Source organism: Equus asinus, chromosome 13 (genome assembly GCF_041296235.1).
Source record: "Equus asinus isolate D_3611 breed Donkey chromosome 13, EquAss-T2T_v2, whole genome shotgun sequence".
Classification (NCBI taxonomy): domain Eukaryota; kingdom Metazoa; phylum Chordata; class Mammalia; order Perissodactyla; family Equidae; genus Equus; species Equus asinus.
This window is the reverse complement of record NC_091802.1, coordinates 26,423,526-26,442,253: the sequence shown is the minus strand read 5'-3', so window position 1 is coordinate 26,442,253 and position 18,728 is coordinate 26,423,526. Positions and strand designations below refer to the sequence as shown.

The 18,728-nt window shown below is 44.7% G+C and overlaps 1 protein-coding gene across 1 annotated transcript in view; it reads left to right on the top strand.

The window, feature by feature from the left end:
* Positions 1-7,019, top strand: part of USP32 (ubiquitin specific peptidase 32) — a 202,820-nt gene extending 195,801 nt beyond the window's left edge. Inside the window, exons 31-34 of the mRNA XM_044744462.2 lie at positions 1,975-2,263; positions 3,379-3,803; positions 4,511-4,603; positions 5,106-7,019. Coding sequence (XP_044600397.2) covers positions 1,975-2,263; positions 3,379-3,803; positions 4,511-4,603; positions 5,106-5,279 — 981 coding nt within the window. The 3' untranslated portion in view covers positions 5,280-7,019. The remainder of the gene's footprint in view (positions 1-1,974; positions 2,264-3,378; positions 3,804-4,510; positions 4,604-5,105) is intronic.
* The last annotated feature ends 11,709 nt before the right edge of the window (positions 7,020-18,728 follow it).

Below are 18,728 nucleotides of genomic sequence, written 5' to 3'. Positions count from 1 at the left end.
TCTATCATAAAGGAAAGAAGCCATGAACAAATAGGAGTTTTTGTTTTTTCTGAGAATAAGACCCACTGTGCAACAGTGTTTAAAACACTTTGCTGTGCAAGGTTTTTATGTTGCACACAGAGGTTAATTGTTCTACAGATATTTGCTACTTCCTGCTCCTGAAGAGCACACAGCCTAGGAGAGAGAAGTCATATAGACCAATTACTGCAATTTGTCACAATATGTCAGAAGTGCCACAAGTGGTACAGTCCGGTGAATTTGAACCTCAGAAGAGGATGCAGATACTGCTGGCTGTAGGGAGAGAGGAAGCTGTAGGTTCATGCTTAGTGGACTGTAGAAGAGCAGCTGAGCCTGGAACCTCCAGTCCCACTCTGCTTGGTCACATGGTCACAGCACACTGCTGAGTCAAGTTTGTGTACACAAGTGCAGTGGGGCTCATGTGTTCTTTTAGATCTTCTTTACCTCTGCCTTCTCTTCATGGATTAGGAGACTCTCCTGTTACTTGTCAGGAGAGTTTGAAGTGACAAATCTTCCTATTCATTTAAGAAAGCTTTTTGGGGGGGGGGGGGCAGCCCCGTGGCTGAGTGGTTAAGTTCACGCACTCCGCTTCCACAGCCCCAGGGTTTTGCCAGTTCAGATCCTGGGCACAGACATGGCACCGCTCATCAGGCCATGCTGAGGTGGCATCCCACATGCCACAACTAGAAGGACCCACAACTAAAAATACACAACTATGTACCGGGGGGCTTTGTGGAGAAAAAGCAAAAAAAAATATTAAAATCTTTTAAAAAAAGAAAGCTTTTTCCTTAAGGGTGGAAGTATCATATCAAATGTAACTATAAGCCACTGGTATATTTTAACCAGGCCGTGTATGTATTTTTGTATTCATGTCTTCTTCCTACTACTCTGTAAGACTGTGAATGTAGATTTTTCTTTCGTTAGACTAAAACAACTTCCCAGGGAAGAAGGCACAAGAAATTAATAACATTGACTAGCTAACTCCAGGGATGGGAACTGAGGGAAGGGAAGAAGAGGGCAGGGGCAGGTAGGTGGGAAGGGGTAAAGTTTTTTTTTAATTGAGGTATAATTACTGTGGAATTAAATGCCTAGATTTTGAATGTCTAATTTGATGAGTTTCGACAATTATATATATACTCATATAACCATCACATAAAACATGTCATGGAGTAAAGACATTTATAAAAGCTATGTTTCTGAGGTCTTTAAAGAATAATAAAGAATAAATATTGTGTTGAGAGCTTGATGGGTTTTTATTAGATCCATACACCAGCATGCCCCTTAGAAAGGGATTCTCTTTATATAGACAGCGAATCGTTAAGCATTTAGGGTAGAGGTAGCAACCGAAGATCTGTGCCTGCCCTAAAAAAGCATAATAACACTGTACAATACTAGAGGAATTCGTTGCTCTTAAAAAGGAAAAGAGAAGCCAAAAAAGAGAAGGGAGATTCTTATGCTCTTCAGGACAGTGAAATTCCCTGACAGCAGTCAAAAGAGATGGTAAGAAAGGAGAGACCTCCTATTGGAGGTTAGGTAAGTGTCCTCTATAAAAAACTCTTCATTTTTCTTCAAAGTATTCAGTGTAGTCTCCTATCCTTATGAGTGTGTTTGTGAATGGATTTTCTATGATATTGGAAATAGGTAGAGGTCAGTGTAGGTCATGAACCCAGAAAACAGAGGATGTGGAAATATAGGCTCGTAGGATGTTGAAGAAATTTGGAAGAGAGTTTCGGATACACACAGGCTATGAAATTAAGGAGATTACCATGTTAGCTACATATATAAAGGGCAGTAGCCCCACTGATAACTGTGTTACGTGGTAAAATATATTCTTTTTGGAAAAAAATGTTCTGTTATATATTCTTGAACATTCTCATGTATTAGACTTGGATTTTTTTACTGTAAATTTTGTACCTTCAGAACCCTTTACTGCATTTTCTACCTTTTCTTCTCCAGATTATTCACCTTAAACGATTTCAATTTGTAAATGGTCGATGGATAAAATCACAGAAAATTGTTAAATTTCCTCGTGAAAGTTTTGACCCTAGTGCTTTTTTGGTACCAAGAGACCCGGCTCTCTGCCAGCGTAAACCACTCACACCCCAGGGGGACGACCTTTCTGAGCCCAAGGTTCCGGCAGGAGAGGTGAAGAAAGTGGATGCCCAGAACTCAGCTGGGGAAGAGGATGTGCTCATGAGCAAGAGCCCGTCCTCACTTAGTGCAAACATCATCAGTAGCCCGAAAGGTGAGGAGGCCTGGGGAACCTCATGGAGCCCAGACATCACCCTGCGTGGGGCTTTACTGGGACCCCTGTAGGCTGTATATTTCCCTCTGTCTTCCACTCTGGAGCAACAGCTTGGTGAGGTGGAAGGAACCTATCTGGAATCAGACCTATCTAGATTAGAGCTACATGACTTAACAAGAAATACACCCTCCCTAGATCTATTTTCTCATTTGTAAAATGGAGATAATACCAGGCTCACAGAGTGTGAGGATTTGATACATCAGGAGTGAAGCACTTTGCATAATGCCTCACATAAACTGAACATGAATGCAAGTTGTCATCCTTCTTCCCTTACAGCAGAGGTTTTCAAAGTATGGTCTGGGAAGCCCTAGAGGGTCCCTGAGACCTTTTGAGAGGGCTTGGAGGATTAGAACTATTTTCATAAAAATACTCAGACAGCATTTGCCTTTTCACTCGCATTCTCTCACAAGTGTGCAATGGAGGCAGAGCCAGCATGACACATGATGATATTGTCAGTGAAATAATGCTTGCATATTGTATTTTTTAAATTCCTCAGTTTTAATTTCTAACGTGATAAAAACTAAGAGATATAACCCACACATACAAAAGTTCTAGATGTCCTCAGCAATTTTTAAGAGTATATAAGAAGGTAGGGAGGCTATGACCAAAAAGTTTTAAGACCCACTACATTATAGGAGTTGTGAGACGTAGAAATAATAGAGAGTTCCCAGTACCATGCCTAGCAATGGTAACTGCTTAATAATCGATAATCTTATTGTTTTAATATAATTTTACAGAGGAAAATATGTATTTGTAAAACTCCTTAGTCTAATAACATTGTTTTAAAGTGGATCTGACCAAAATCACCTTTCTGCTATTTTCTAATGGTACTTTACAATTTCAGGACATTGCTGCCTTTAGAGGCTTGGCATTGACTGAGGAAGACAAGAATGTAACTTACTGGCTTCATAATAGGAACTGAAGAGTAGCTAGTTAGGATGCCCATCTTTACCTTTTTGTGTGCACTTGTGAAGTTGGCTTAAAAGTTAGCATTTGGTGGCCAGTTTACTTGTGGCATTTGAATTTGTGAATCTTTCCTTCTCTCCCTTTCACAGGTTCACCTTCTTCATCAAGAAAAAGTGGAACCAGCTGTCCCTCCAGCAAAAACAGCAGCCCTAACAGCAGCCCACGGACTTTAGGGAGGAGCAAAGGGAGGCTCCGGCTACCCCAGATTGGCAGCAAAAATAAACTGTCGAGTAGTAAGGAGAACTTGGATGCCAGCAAAGAGAATGGGAGTGGGCAAGTTTGTGAGCTGGTTGATGCCTTGAGCCGAGGGCACATGCTGGGGGGCAGCCAACCTGAGCTGGTCACCCCTCAGGACCATGAAGTAGCTTTGGCCAATGGATTCGTTTATGAGCATGAGGCATGCAGCAATGGCTACAGCAATGGTCAGCTTGAAAATCACAGTGAAGAAGACAGCACTGATGACCAAAGAGAAGATATTCATGTGAAGCCTATTTATAATCTGTATGCAATTTCGGTAAGTGGTTTGTTGTGTGGTTTTCAGAATGATCTGCATTTTTCAGTGGCTTGTTCATTCATTCATCATTTTATCAGGGCCTATTTATTTGCTAGGCATTGAGCCTGGTGATAGACAAAGTTAGCAGTAGATATCTTGGCCTTTTGGGTAGAATCCACGATGTTCACAGTGTAATGCTGGGAATACTCATGTAATCATTATAACTGGAGTCACAGGTTCAAGTCATTCACAGGTGTGTGTTCCTAAGGAATTTTTACTTTCTAAAAAATAATTACAAGGGCTGGCCCCATGGCGTAGTGGTTAAGTTTGGCATACTGTGCTTTGGCAGCCCAGGTTCTTGGGTTCAGATCCTAGGCACAGACCTGCACCACTTGTCAGCCATGCTGTGGCAGCGACCCACATAGAAAGTGAAAGATGTTAGCTTAGGGCTAATCTTCCTCAAGCAGAAAAAGAGCAAGATTGGCAACAGATGTTAGTTCAAGGTTCATCTTCCTCAACAATCACAGCAAATTACAACTATAAAATGGTTAAATTTGGAGATTTGGAATTTTGCTTTTTGTTTTGTTTTTGGAAAAAGATAAATGATTCCAAAACATTCTTTCTTAATCTCCTAAGTGTTCAGTGTTTTCCTAATCGAATCCTAGTACTGTGCCCTGGCCAGGGATTTTTCAACTACTAACATACCTCCACTTTCCCCTGTCTTACAGTGCCATTCAGGAATTCTGGGCGGCGGCCATTACGTCACATATGCCAAAAACCCAAACAGCAAGTGGTACTGTTACAATGATAGCAGCTGTAAGGTAAATATCCCCAATATTTGAATAAAAGAGACAGAAATGTCAACAGATCTGGGGGACATTTGTTGAAATAATGGACTCTCTCCTGAATAGGAAATAGATATTTCTGCTAGAATCAGTATATAGATGCCTTCAGTATTAAAGGAACAAAAATGATATGCAGAGTAGAGAATGAAAACATGAGTAGTGAGGGAAAAAATGGGTATTGGTTACTGAGAAAAAGTTCTTGTCTTTTGAACTATTAGAATTTGATGAAGGGTTTTCTTTTTTTTTTTTTTTTGGTCATTCTTTTGACTTGCCTATGGTCAGAATATTTTCCCCAAAAACAAACAGTGAAAATAATGGGGCTTAGTTTAGGGGCAGATATGAGGCAGCCAAAATATTAAGCTGATTGAAAGTAATCAGAATAGGTAGTTAAAACGAATTGGTCCCCCCCTTCCCTGGCAAGGAATAAGAGCCAGCTTAGTGATGACTTCTTTGTTAAAGACTTTTCTTGCCCCTTCAGGAACTTCACCCTGATGAAATTGACACCGACTCTGCCTACATCCTTTTCTATGAGCAGCAGGGGATAGACTATGCACAATTTCTGCCAAAGATCGATGGCAAAAAGATGGCAGACACAAGCAGCATGGATGAAGACTTTGAGTCCGATTACAAAAAGTACTGTGTGTTACAGTAAAGCTACCACTCTGGCTGCTAGACAGGCTGGTGGTGAGGGAGGTAACTCCCTGTAGCTGACATTTGGCAAAAGCATCGCTGAAAGGCAGGCTAAATGTAGTTATTTTATCCTGTGACCCTGAAGCACAAAATAAAAATCCTAATTAAAATAGCAGTTAACATAACAGTAGTAATAATTTTGTTTGGAAGTGTCTCACACAAGCTCTCTGGTAGAGAACTTTCAGGCAGAACCCACCTTTAGCCTGTAAACAAAAGGGTTTGGCACCGGCCACCTGGGACCAAATAAGAACTCAATTGTGCTTGTCTAGATATGAACAAACATGTAGTGAGTATAGAGTTATCAATAACCATAACAAAATACTAAGAATTTCCTTGGAGTCAAAGTAAAACAAAAAATTACAGTGTTGTCTGGGGACGACATGATATGCTACCTCCTTTTTCCTGAAGTTTTATTCCATTATATTGACAAGATGGAGAAAGCAAGATCATGAAGGTGTGCAAAGGATTCTTGTGGCACGGACACAGATTTTTCAGTTTATTTTTTAAACCATTTTCCCACTTTGTATGTCTTTCTTGCTCTTTGTTTTTGTTGTTTTTGCGTTTGAGACACACCCAGTCATTGGTGGCAGAGCCATGTATAGTGATCAGTCTGAAAGAGAGAATCTCTTAAGAGCTGTGTGCCTTCTACCCAGGGCTTTAGTTGGGAGACCCTGTAGGAAAAAAAGCATCCTGGGAAATCCAGCTGAAATGGCCCTCCAGATGAGAGGCATCTTACTTTGAGGATACTTCAAGTGTCCTCAAACTCTATTCCCCCGCTGCTGAATGTGGTGGATTAGTTGCCAATATTTGCACCATCTTCACATGCGCATGTTGCACAAAGAGCTTATGAGAGGGAAAGTGACATCAAAGCTAGATGGTTTTCACTATTAGTGGTTGTTTTTTCTTTGTTTCTTTGTTTTGCACTTTATAAAAAGAGAATACATGCAAATGAACTTTTCAAAACTTGTTCATATTTGATGGCTGTAAGGGTTGTAAATTAACTTGAATGGGTTATTTTCCCCCTTCGTATTAAATTTAAAAACAAAACACATCCCAAACACTGATAATGTGTATTTTTAATGAAATTGGTGGTTTCAGGAAGTAAAATTTTGTTTTGTTTGCATGTCCATTTATTTTTCTTATTTTAGTGTTTGTCTTTTTTTTTTTTTAATTTCACAGTATTGGTCATCAAAAGTTATATTTCTTTGCTCACTTCATTTTTTCCTCCAATAATTCAAGACTGGAACAAAAATATAAATGTTATTTATTTCAGGCAGCATTTTATTTTTCTTGTATTGTTTTTAAATATATATTCAAAGTAAATATTTCACTTTTTTTAACTCTTTTTTATTCATCTGGACCCTGGAAGTTGATTCTCATTAATTGTCGGATTCCATTACCTTCCTTCCTCATTGATAGTTGGTCCCGATGTAATTAAGCATTTATGTTCTGATATCTGAGGGCGGTTACTATCCACTTCTTCTCAGAGCATTTGCAAAGGTTGTCTTAAGTGTGTAAGTTGAAACCCTATTCAGAAGAAGACTATAATTACAAGTAGGAAGGAGTAGCCTAAATGGTATAATGTGATGAAGTCAGACAAAATGCAGACTTTATAGTTTCATGGTTTTCAGTATATAAAATCTGTCCATTCCTACCTGGACAAGTCCCATGAAAAAGTGGAAGATTTTAAATAATTTCATTACAGATGTTTTATTTAAGCAGGTAGCGCAATCTACTAATGTTGATTGATCTGTGTTTATTATATTGGTTGTAATTAATTTTTTTAATTCATGACTAGCGGGAAATTTATTAAATTAACTATTAACTACATTCACCTTGTAAATTAGTGTATAAAACTTGTTGACAATGCACTGACTCTAGAAAGATGTTGATGTACATAAATAAAGTGTAAATAAAATAGTGTTGATGTACTGAAATATGAACTGTATAAAAAAGTATTGGTAATTGTATATGGAGTGTACTTGTTTATCTGTAACTATTATCCAAACAAATTAAATACTGTGGATGCATCTATGTGCTGTTTTTCCTCTATACAAGTAAACACAAAAACAGTCAGATTCTTCAGCCTTTCTCTCCGTGATCCTGTTTTAATTCTCCTTGAATAATGCCTGCCTGACTCATAGAGTGGATGCTCCATCTCGGAGAGAGTGGAGACTTTGTTGAAGGTAGAGCAAGATACCTGCAGGGACCAGGTGAATTGATTTAAACTTGGCTCACATTCCTGTTACTGGTGAACTGAGAATTGATGAACGAGGTCTTAACAATAGTTTTCATGCAGTTTAGGAGATAAGGTGAAGAAGAAGAAGACTTCTCATTTGTGTAATGTCTTGAAATGATCCTGGCTTTCTAGGAGCACTGAGAAATTCCAGATATCCTGGTTTTCTCCAAGGAGGCAGGGGGCAGTGTTGAGTCAAAGATTTAGAGCTGTGGGCTCTTCACCCTCAATCCTTGTATTTTTACCTCTTTTTTGTGTGTGTGAGGAAGATTGTTGCTGAGCTAATATTAGTGCCAATCTTCCTCTGTTATATGTGGGGTGCCACCACAGCGTGGCTTGATGAGTGGCACTAGGTCTGTGCCCAGGATCCCAACCTGCAAAACCAGGGCCACTGAAGCAGAGGGCACAAACTCAACCACTACGCCACCAGGCCAGCCCTGCCCCTGTTTTTAAAGATTTTTAGGGCCGGCCCGGTAGTGCAGCAGTTAAGTTTGCATGTTCTGCTTCTCAGCAGCCCGAGGTTCACCAGTTCAGATCCCGGGTGTGGACCTGGCACCGCTTGGCAAGTCATACTGTGGTAGGCGTCCCACATAGAAAGTAGAGGAAGATGGGCATGGATGTTAACTCAGGACCAGTCTTCCTCAGCAAAAAGAGGAGGATTGGCAGTAGTTAGCTTGGGGCTAATCTTCCTCAAAAAAAACCAAGATTTGTATTTTTCCTTTTTCTCCCCAAAGCCCCCCACTACATAGTTGTTTATTTTTAGTTGTGGGTCTAGGTGTGGTATGTGGGACGCTGCCTCAGCGTTGTTTGATGAGTGGTGTCATGTCCGCGGCCAGCATCCAAACTGGCGAAACCCTGGGCCGCTGAATCAGAGCGTGCAAACTTAACCATTGGCCATGGGGCTGGCCCCACCGCCCCTGGTTTTTGCCTTTAAAATTAGAATGCTTACCTCTCAGGCTTATATTAAGTAAATTAAGTATATAAATGCCTGGCACGGTTTCTTGTAAGTGCTCAATGAATGTGAAATTCTACCCCCATGAGATTCAATCCTGTTTTGCAAAGAGGTTTTATTACTCCCTTGCTCTTCTGACGTTACAAGAATTTAGTAGCTCTCTGCTCACATTCTCCAAAACCAGGAGTACACGTTAAAAATGTATAGAATGAAACGTGTTGAATCAGCAGCAATGGTAGCGTGTTTAAGGAAACGAACAAACAGGAAAAGGATCCAAAAAGTCATCAAGATGAAGCATGACTTCTTAAGTGCCAGTGTCTCTGGGTTTTTAAAAGACAACCTTGAGGGGCCTGCCTGGTGGCATAGTGGTTAAGTTTGCGCACTCTGCTTCGGGGGCCTGGGGTTCGCAGATTCAGATCCTGGGTGTGGACTATGCACCCCTCATTAAGTCATGCTGTGGCAGTGTCCCACATACAAAGTGGAGGAAGATTGGCACAGATGTTAGTTCAGGGCCAATCTTCCTCACACACACAAAAAAAGACAACCTTGAAAAGGACCAGCTTATAGAGATGGGCAAGCATTTTGTTTCTAGTTTCTGAATGACCCTGTAAATTGAGGGAGATCTTCAACCTCACAACCTCTCTGGCTGAGGGTGGCAATTCTACATGGAATCTCTCCATCACTTAGTGGCCTTGTTCACTGTGGGTTCTTTTCTTAGTTGCAGATACAATTGAATTGGAGTAAGTTGATGAATTGCCACATTTTCCCCAACTATTTTAAAGGCTGAATATAGAATTTTACTATGCCAGAGCCGGAATGTGTAGCTTAGAGAATAGAGATCCAAGTTTTCCTTGATAGTATACCAGCAGGTTCCTTAGTTTTGAAATCACAAAGTCAGAAATACATAGGGGCCGGCCCGGGGCTGAGTGGTTAAGTTTGTGCGCTCCGCTGCGGCGGCCCAGGGTTTCCCCGGTTCAGATGCTGGGCGCAGACATTGCACCGCTCATCAGGCCATGCTGAGACAGCGTCCCACATGCCACAACTAGAAGGACCCACAACTAGAATATACAACTATGTACCAGGGGGCTTTCGGGAGAAAAAGGAAAAATAAAATCTTTAAAAAAAAAAGAATTCACACACCTCTATGATCAGAGACCCATACAAGTAAGAGCAACAAAAAGAGGCTATCTTTAAGTTTGCCAAACTTTTTGAATAATGGGAAGCAAGATAGTAAATAAGAGGGCAAGAGTTGCAAACTCGGAGAGCCTACAGGGACCAGGCTGGGAAGAAAATGTAAGAAAAGCAGGTCCAGCCGTGGATGAGAATGGGGAGTAGTGGGGACTGTGGTGAGTTCTGGGGCACGCATCCATCTTAAGGTTTCATTTGATTGTTGCCATGCAGGAATGTGGGCCCCAGTGTTACTTTTTCCCCCCCTAAAGAGAAGCCAGAAATCCAGATACTAATACCAGATACCCAATTTAGAAATGTTGGTGATTGATTTTTTTTAAAACTTTAAACATTGTACTGTTCAAATAAAACCTATCTGTAAGCCAGATGCAAGCCACCAGTTTATGCCCTCTGATAAGTAGAAAGGTCATGGACTTTGAGCCCATTAAGTCAGAGGTCAGATCACCAGTATAATATAGCAATAATGTTGTGATCAAGTTCATTGCCAGTCTAGAGGCATACAGCTAACAACCTAGAGCACGTTCTATGCTGAGTTCTCTGGGGACAGCAGTTCCCAACTTGGCAATTCATCAGCATCATCAGAATCAACTAGGAGCTTGTTAAATGTGTTTATTCAAGGGTCCCACTCATCACTGTTGTATTACACCATTCTGTGCCTGTCTACACCCAGATTTATGAGGTCATCTTCTCCCATGCAACCCAAGAATCTGCATTTTAATAAGTTTCTCAGGGGAGATTCTTTTGAAGCCAGTTTGCACTGGTCTGCAGATTGATTGTTTATGGAAACCACTGCTCCAGAGAATGAATCATTACTTCCAGTCTAATTAAGGAAAGATGATATGCGTATGCACACATGTAAGGAGGAGTGATGGTAATTAACCAAAGCTCCCTGGATATAATTGTCTCTGATGAAGTGCTGAGGACGTAGGCAGTAGGCTGTTGACAAAGTACTAGGGAAAACCAAATGGGAAAGAGAATTGAGCTGCACCATGAAGTAAGATCAGGATTTTATTGTCAGAAGCATGCAGAATAGTCTAGCAGTCTAGACAGACAAGTGAGCAGAGGTAGTGCATTCCAGAGGCTGTGTAGACCTGTTAGAGCTGAGGTGAAGGTGCATGAGGAACACAGTGGAACATACCAAGCAGGCAGAAACCATGTTGTGAAGGCCTTTGAAGGTCAGACCAATTATAATAAAAGTGTCTCACATTGCCAAGTATTTTGGTATGGTTGCAAAACATTTTCATATGATTTAGCTAAGTGTACACTAATCTATTTGAGACTATTTTATTATAAACAAATTATTTTTTTGGAGGAAGAATAGCCCTGAGCTAACATCTGCTGCCAATCCTCCTCTTTTTCCTGAGGAAGACTGGCCCTGAGCTAACATCCGTGCCCATCTTCCCCTTTTTTATATGTGGGACGCCTGCCGCAGCATGGCTTGCCAAGCAGTGTGTAAGTCTGCACTTGGGATCCGCATTGGTGAACCCTGGGCTCCCGAAGCAGAATGTCCAAACTTAACTGCTGCGCCACTGGACTGGCCCCTAAACAAATTTTTGTTTGTGTGATTTAGCTTTCTCTTCCATATACACAATTCACTTTTGCTGAAATTTCTCTTGATAATGAACTTTGGATCTTACCACAAGCCCAAAAGGAACACAGATGGATACCAGGCTTAAAGTGCTCTGGGAAGATCAAAGTGAGTGGAGGGAAAAGAAAAAAAGAATCAGGCAGGAGGTGGGATAAAACTAGAAGGGCTTTGGAAAGGGAGAGAGCATGCTGGATAAAGGAGCCCAATCATAGCTGTGTGCAGTCTAGAGAACAGAGGAGATGAGGCCCAAAAAGGAGGGTGGGCTGGTGGAGGTGTCCAAGGCCCGTGGAGGCCACAGGGGCGGGCTTCTTCAATTCTCCACAGCAGGATCCTCTGCTGCTGATGGCTAAACCCCAGTGCTCACTGGAATCATAGGTCCAGTACGGGGAAGGGGACTTTCATATTGGGAATCATCGGGCAGCCTTCCAGATTGGATCAAGAGATGCCCATGGTTGTCAGAGGTTGTCATAGCCCCAAGTTCAAGGTGGTCATCTTAGCTGACACCACAGAAAGGAATGGACCAGGAATTTAGTCTGCAGTGTTCACTCTGCTCCTTGCAGAATTATATGACCTTGAGCAGGTCACTTGTCTCCTCTGCGCCTCAGTTCCCTTGGTGAATAATGAAGGGGTTGCATTAAGTCAGTGGTCTTCAGCTTTTATTTTGAAACAACATTGGGACTGGACTCTTTCTTCCAACTATGTTTTATCTGAAGGACGCATAGCTAAAGCCTGAGGCTGGAGTAGCTCAGGTTGAAGTGAGCGTGGGGGTGGGGTGCTGTTGAGCAACCTGTGAGGGCACTGGATCAAATGGCCAGTTAAGCACCTTTGACCTTTGCGCATTCAGCAAGTTGATCACGCGGTGCTGCTGCAGGGCCTGAGGAGCTCCTAGAGAATTGTCCCCAGCAATTGAGAGATTCTCATTTGGTTTGGAAATCACAGTGGCAGCAAGGGGGACCTTTCTAAAGCCATTTTGCTACTCTCAGTACATCTGGGCAGGGAGGAAAAGCCAGGCAAGTAGGCTGGAAGCCAGTGAGCATCCCCCTACCCCCTACCCCGTGCAGAGACCACAGGTAGTACCTGGAGCACCTGTGGCTCGCGGCTATGGGGAGCCAGCCCCAGGGCCTGAGGCCTTTCATTGAGCCAGCTGGAGAAAGTTACTGCTGCCGCTCCTTGTTTGCAGAGCTCCCTGCGGTTTAGAGCTGCAAATAAACATCCTCTCTCTTTGGGAGAGATGGGAAAGGGAGAGGGCAGAGTATCAGCCACATATGAAATGTTTATTGAATACCTACTGCATGGCGTGAGGGATAGTCCTGCACGTGGAACCAGAAGACAAGCTGGAGAGGGCACTTAGATGTTGAACAGACTATGTGCCAGCCGCCTTGCTACGCATGTTCCGTTGGTTATTTAACGCTCACCACAGCTCTGTGAGGGATGCATCGTCATCCCTTTTTATAAATGAGGAAACTGAGAATAAGACTGTCTCTTGCCCGAAGTGTCACACAGATGGAACGTTTCCCAGCTGGATTCAAACCCAGGTTAATCCGGCTGCTTCTACACCACCCCACTTCCCCCTGAACTGGAGTCTGTAATCCACCACTTAGCAACTCCTAGCAAGACAGTCAATCACTCAGCCTCAGTGGCCCTTTGTGGTCTTTGACAAGGGATCAGGGTCGTCATGACTCTGACTATCTTACAGTGTTGTGACAAGCACTGAATGAGAAAGTGAATGTGAAACCCTTTTACAACCAGTAACACATTGTGGGGGGGGGCGGGGGTGAGGGGGCGCGCAGATTGAGGGTCCTCAAAGCAGCCTCCTCCTCCTCTTCCTGGAAGATGAAAAACTCTTGGGAGCAAGTAGCCATGCAGTGACTCTGGACAGAGACAGATGTGCTAGGTTTGTTCTCTTCACCTCTGGTGGCCGAGGGAGTGGGACAGAGGGAGGAAGAGGGGTGCAGAAGGGGAAGTGGGACTAGGGAGGGAGAAAGAAGGACTCTGGGTCAGGTCAACAGCTCTAGCTCCAAAATGGACCTTGGAGTGTCTGATAGTATCTTATAAGGGATTTAACGGGGATGTGATGGTTCCAGAGGCAGGATGGGAAGGACAAGGATTGAATGAGCTGTTCTTGGGAAAGCGGCTGCCAGCCGCGGCAGCCATGAGATAGATTCCTGTGCTCCCCACTGGGCCTCTGCCAGACTGGGCTACCTGATGATGCTTAACCCACTGAGGACAATGCCTCCTCCCTTAAGCTGGGGGCTTTTCCTTCCTGGCCTTTCCTGGGGAAGGTAGGGAGAACAATTGAGCCTGGCCGTCTATACCCAGGTGTTTGCGCTCATGAGCCTGGGCCCTAAACCAAATACCACATGTCCATCCGGCCACCATGACAGGCCCATCACACAGCAGGCAGACTCCTCAGCTGCCTTCCATTCAGTCCTGGCTGTGCTGGGCTTCAGAGAGGCAGCCCATTGTCTTTTCCCCCAGGGTTTATGAGCTCAGCTTTGGTTTTCTCATCTCTCCTCTTTGATGATAATGGAAGTAGTAGGCCTTAAACCAAAACTGATCTATGTCAAAACAGGAGAGAGAGAAAGAAAAGAAAGAGAAAGAAAAGAAAGGAAGGGAGGGAGAGAATGCCTAAATTTGGAGGAAAATCTAAACTCTGTAACTGATTTGAAAAGACATGAATCAAGGGCCTGCTGCACTGCCCAGGGAGCACCCTTCCGGAGGCGGCACAGGTTTGGCTGAAACATTTCATCTATCATCCTGTTGGCATTGACAGTTTGTTGAGGAAACCCTTTCCTCCTCTAGAGCGCAGACCAGCCTCAGTCCCTGAACTTGAATCATCTCCAAATTCCACGCAGCAGCATCTCACGAATCAGCTTCTGTGCCAGCTGTGCCGGCCTGGCCACAGCAGCCTCAGACTCAACGAAATGTCACTCACTGTGGTGACACAGGTTTCATTGGAACTTACTCTTACCCTCTTCGAAGTCCCACTCTCCCTCTACATGTTGATGGCAGCCTCTGGAAAGTAATGCCTTAAACTAGTCATTTCAGCTGCCATGTGGTATCTGCTGGGCAGGACCACCCAATCTTCTGGGTACCCCTCAGGTAACCCCACCACAGCCTCCCTCAGGCATCCTCTCTCAGACTAGGCACCAGAGTCAGAGTTGCTCACTGGTCTATACAACACTAGAATGTTCCCAAAGAGAGCTGCTTGCCCCCCACAAGCAGTGTTAGAGTTTTGGTGAAATTGCTCTTTTTGCTTTCATGCCACTTCCATTCGCCTTATGACCCCAACGTGAATCCCAGAGGTTGACTGATAGAGGCCACACCAGACTCCAAGCCCTTCCTCCCCTACAACTCTGAAGCTTCACTTGGACCCAGCATGTCACACCCAACCCCTTTCTCTTACGAAAGGTGTCTCCCAGGAGACCACGCAGGTGGTAGACCCAGGCAAGTCTGTCCTACTGATGAGGATTATTTCAGGCTGGTTACTGTTAAAAACTGCAGATGAGAAGGAGGCTCTGAGGACTGGAATTTGCTTGCCCTTTGATGAGAGACATTTGCATTTGTGAAGGAATTCTCTGTCTGTGGGGGGTGTCTCCCTCTCTGCACCAGGAGGAAGGTGGGATGGCCTTATCTCTGGAAACTCTTAATGGGGAAGGCAAGGACTTAAGTTGTTTACTGTCTGGCAAGCTCATGCAACTGAGCACCCCCCCCCCCAACATCCTCCTTTGTCTTTAGCTGAAGATAATATTTAAGGTGGTGGCTCCTGCCATTTACTTAATCCGGTTTGATTCTTATCTAAAAGTTATAGGACCATCCAATAACCAGGCCCTACCGGCACTGATACCATTTTAACAACTGTTTTATATATTCTTTCCTTTGTCTTGTAAATAGATAACGCACATACCTATGCCTTAACTTTAGCCTACTCTCAACCCATGTTTGCAGCAGCAGCAGCTCTTCCTGCCCGTGGGTCCTATCCCCACGCAGCAGTTCTGACTGCCCATGGGTCCTGTCCCCATGCTATTCCATACTATTCTCTAAATAAAAGAGCACTACTGCCAGACCTTGAGAGTCCAAGAAATCTTTCTTTCAACTCCTCGGCTCACCGACCCCGCATCACTACCATGCTCCAAGCAGCTCTTGATTACAGCTCAACCCCAGGGCTGCAGAGAAACCCACAGCTTAACCGAGAGTGAAATCCCAGTGCGACCTGTAACCTCATGGAGACTGTGGCCAGGCCAGGCCTGTGGGATGGAGGGTCAAAGTCACCCAGGGCCCAAGGTTGGGAAGCAGATTCCCTGAAGAGGACACATGACGCTGGGGAACAGCGGGGCCGAGGATCAAGCACCTCGTCCACCCAGACCCCACATGTGGAAACAGCTGTTCAAACCATAACAAAACCAGGTTGATTGCATCAGTCACTGAAGCAAAGTCGGCATCAATAGAGCTTGGAAAACCAGGCCTATCCCTCAAGATTGCCCCATGGGCAAGGTAAATATTCAGTAAGGTAAATATTTAGTCCTGGGAATGATGCTTGCTAATTCTGTGCTTTGCTATTATTTTTCCTTTTATTCGTTTGTCTGACAAACGATCTGTGTGGCCAGCCTTGGCTTGGCACTTCCACACTGATGGCTAAGATGTCATCCTCCAGTCCTCCCTCAGCGTATCTTGGTGGGGGAGAGTGAGGGGAGCAGAGATTGGGGATGGCTTCACAACGGAGTCATTTTTCAGGTGGATTTTGGCTGCTACGTAGACCTCGTGAGAAGGATCACAAGGGGGCGAGGGGCAGCGGAGAGCATTCCAGGTCTCAGGAACAGCATGTGCCCCCAGCATCTCTAGCTAGCTTGGTGATTTCTGCATCTGATCTTCCCTGTAGGTGAAGACCCTCTAGAAGCTCTTGCAGGCCAGCAGCACTCGGTCGAGGGAAGCAGCAAGACCACAGGGTTTGTAGATCTGGCGGCCAACTGGCTGGCAAGGAGCCGGTTCCTTTACGTCTCTAAGCCTCAGTTTCCTTCAGAAAAATGGCAGAGCGTGGTGATGATCAGAGGGTGAGCTTGAGTATCAAATTGTCTGGGTCCAAATCCTGCTCCTACTCTCCTTCTTGCTAGCCATGGGTCATGTGTATTTCATTTCCTCATCTGAGAAAATAGAAATGCCTATCTCAGAAACTTGTTCTAAAGATTAAGTGGGGGGCCGCCGGGTGGCGCAGCGATTAAGTGCACACATTCTGCTTCTGCGCGGCCTGGGTTCTCCGGTTCGGATCCCGGGTGCGGACACTGGCACCGCTTGGCAAAAGCCATGCTGTGGTAGGTGTCCCACATATAAAGTAGAGGAAGATGGGCATGGATGTTAGCTCAGGGCTAATCTTCCTCAAAAAAAAAAAAAAAAAAGATTAACTGGGATATAAAGTATGTCAAATAGTTTTACCTGAGTAAATATTAACTGCTATTATGTTAGTACAATGGTGCACTTTATAACGTTTTGGTCAACGCCGGACGACATATATGACAGCGGTCCTGTAAGATTAGTACCATATGGGGGCCGGCCCCATGGCCGAGTGCTTAAGTTCGGGCGCTCCACTTCGGTGGCCCAGGGTTTCGCCTGTTTGGATCCTGAGCACGGACATGGCACGTTCCTCAAACCATGAGGAGGCGGTGTTCCACATAGCAGAACCAGAAGGACCTACAACTAGAATATATAACTACGTACGTACTGGGGGACTTTGGGGAGAAGAAGAAAAAGTAAAATGTTAAAAAAATTTTAAAAGATTAGTACCATATGGCCTAGGTGTGTAGTAGGCTTTACCATCTAGGTTTGTGCAAGTGCACTCCCTGATGTTTGCACAACAACAAAATCATCTGACACATTTCTCAGAACGTATCCCGTCCTTAAGTGATGCATGACTATATACTGTTATTTGTGTGGAGTCAGGACCAGCAGTGCCCACCCCAGGCTTCTTAATCCAGGATTGATTGAGAGCCTACTATGTGCCCGGGGCTATGTGGGCTCAGCTATGCCACAGTCCTGCAGGCTGGCTCCCCCAAAAAGCTAACGGAGTAGTGCCCAGGCTGTTTCTTAAGGAGTGCCTCCAGGACCAACACCTGTGGAATGGAGCGGACAGAAGCAAGATGGGGAAGAAGGAGAAGTGGAACTGCCACACAGGCCCAGCGGTAACCTCGTGGCCCCATCAGGAGCTCTCTGGAGCTGCAATGTCCCTTTGGAGTCACCCTGAATGGAGCCAGCCCTTTATACCCCCCGCGTTGATGAGTCATTGACTGAGGGCCACCCGGGAAAGAAATGTGGCCTTGAGCAAAGAGGCTTCTCCCTGGAGAGGCGAACAGCTGAAGGCGTCTGCCCTGTGACAGCACTCCCAGGTGGCACAGGCCGTTCCTTGAAGGGGGCTCTGAGCTGTGCATCCCAGCCCCCACTCCAAGCAGTAAATAAAACAGAGGAGAATCCCTGCCATCCCGAAGAGGCTGTTCCAGTGGGAGCTTAGGTTCCAAAGGTTGCTGTCAGGATTAAGTGAGATAATGGGTGTAAAGTACCTTGCCAATGACCTGGCATAACAGAGTAAGCGTGAAAACAACAATAGCTAAAGGTAGTAAAAAGATCCGGGAGATTCCAGGTGAAAGAACAGAGGGGACTCAGCTGCCTGCTGGTGTCTGGATCCTGCTCCTCCTGCACTCCAGGCCATGACATGGACAGGTGCTCCAGCCCTGATGGAGTCCTGCACCTCTTGAGTCTCTCCTCAGTTTGTAAATAAAACCCTAGCATCTCAGGCCCCTTCTCACCTCACCTGGTCCCATCCATCCTTCAATGCTCTCTCTGTCCAAAAGAATCATAATGATAACCACAAATTATTGTACACAGCCTCTTGGCTGGGCATTTTCTTTCATCTTTACAGTAATCCGTGAGGTAAATGCTGTCATCATCCTCATTTTGCACATGAGGAAACTGAGACTCAGAAAGGTAAATTAAATTACCAAAGGCACCTCACTAGCTAGTGAGCAGTGGAAGGGGACTCAGACCCAGGTCTGTGTGGCTCTGGGGCCCATGCTCCAAGGGCGTCTGTGCCCATCTCATGGCCTGAATTTCGTAGACCTGGTCCTACTGTGCCCTGTATCTGCCCTTTGGTCAGGAGTCTTGGGGGAAGGGCACAGACTGATTTTTTTTCTCCCTGATTCCTCAGTCCCTGGCACAGAGGAAATAATAGTGTTTGTTGAAAGACTAAATCTTGTTCCAGAATGTACCCATATCCCTCCCCTGTCCCCTGTCCCTCTCCTCCCAGGCCTAGTAGCGGCCGACAGTTGGAACAAGAAGTGCCTTCCTATGTGTCCAGCCTTAACTGGGCTAGGGCTCTAAGGAAGGAACTGACTTGTGACTTGTCTGTCCTGTAGCTCTCCTCCAAAGGAAGCCCCTCCCTGGCCCTGGGACAAATCCTTAG